Source organism: Nannospalax galili, unplaced genomic scaffold, assembly GCF_000622305.1.
Source record: "Nannospalax galili isolate Female #2095 unplaced genomic scaffold, S.galili_v1.0 scaffold381, whole genome shotgun sequence".
NCBI lineage: Eukaryota > Metazoa > Chordata > Mammalia > Rodentia > Spalacidae > Nannospalax > Nannospalax galili.
Window position 1 is genome coordinate 1,776,758 of NW_008347312.1, and position 866 is coordinate 1,777,623.

General features: G+C 62.4%; 1 protein-coding gene across 2 annotated transcripts in view; it reads right to left on the reverse strand.

Annotated features, from left to right (window-relative positions):
* Mosmo (modulator of smoothened) overlaps positions 1-866 on the reverse strand; it is a 76,974-nt gene extending 76,108 nt beyond the window's left edge. The window contains exon 1 of one of the 2 annotated variants that reach the window (XM_008843832.2): positions 746-866. In XM_008843832.2, the coding sequence (XP_008842054.1) occupies positions 746-851 (106 nt within the window). In that variant the 5' untranslated portion in view covers positions 852-866. The remainder of the gene's footprint in view (positions 1-745) is intronic. The other variant, XM_029568658.1, reaches the window with a different exon arrangement.

The window sequence follows — 866 nt, forward strand, 5'->3', positions numbered from 1 at the left end:
GGGATACCCTTCCGAAGGATGCCCGCCTCTGTCCTGAGGGCACCACCTCGGCTCCCCTGCCTCCAGCTCCACAGGCACTACCGCTGCCGCTGGGGCTGCCTGAGACTCTAATGTGTTATTTAATTTTCTAACTACTATTAAGATCTCCCCAGCTTTATATATATATGTGTATGTGTGTGTGTGTGTGTGTGTGTGTGTGTGTGTGCCGCGCGCGCGTGTGCGTGTGTGTGCATGATGCGTTGGAATGAAGGATGCTCCATAAAATGAAGTTTATTATCAGTATTATTATAGCTCCTGGGCCTAAAATAAAGCAAAAATTATAGCCACACACACTTCAGAGGGAAAATGGGAAGCCGCCGGCGAAGCGGGGCAGGGGGCTGCGACCCCCAGCAGCTCCACCCAGCGGCTCCCCCAGCCCCGACCTGTAGCCCTGAGGCGTCGGGCCGCCAGGAAGCTCCCTCCCGGCCGCAGCCCCCAGGGCGGCAGCGACGCCCCTAGCCCACCAGCCCTCCAGGCTCTCGCGCTGCCCCGCTGGCAGCCGCAGCCTCTCCGGCTGGGTTCTAATTCCTCGCGGCTTCCTCCGTCTCCCACCTTGACTCTTTCTAAATCCAGAACGCTGCTCGTCCCTGCGGGTCCCGGGGCTCCCGTCCTGCAGGGTCTGCCGGCCACTTTCCCCCCGGCCGCCCGGCGGTCCCCTGCCTCCGGGCCGGGCCGCGCTTCCTCCTCCCCGCGCCCCGCCGCTCACCCGCCGACTCCCCGGTGTTGATCCAGTCCGGGTTGGCGATGCTGGCGATGGCGAAGATATCGGCGGCCAGAAAGAGACATCCTGACATGATGGTCAGTTTATCCATCTCCCCGCCCCGCTC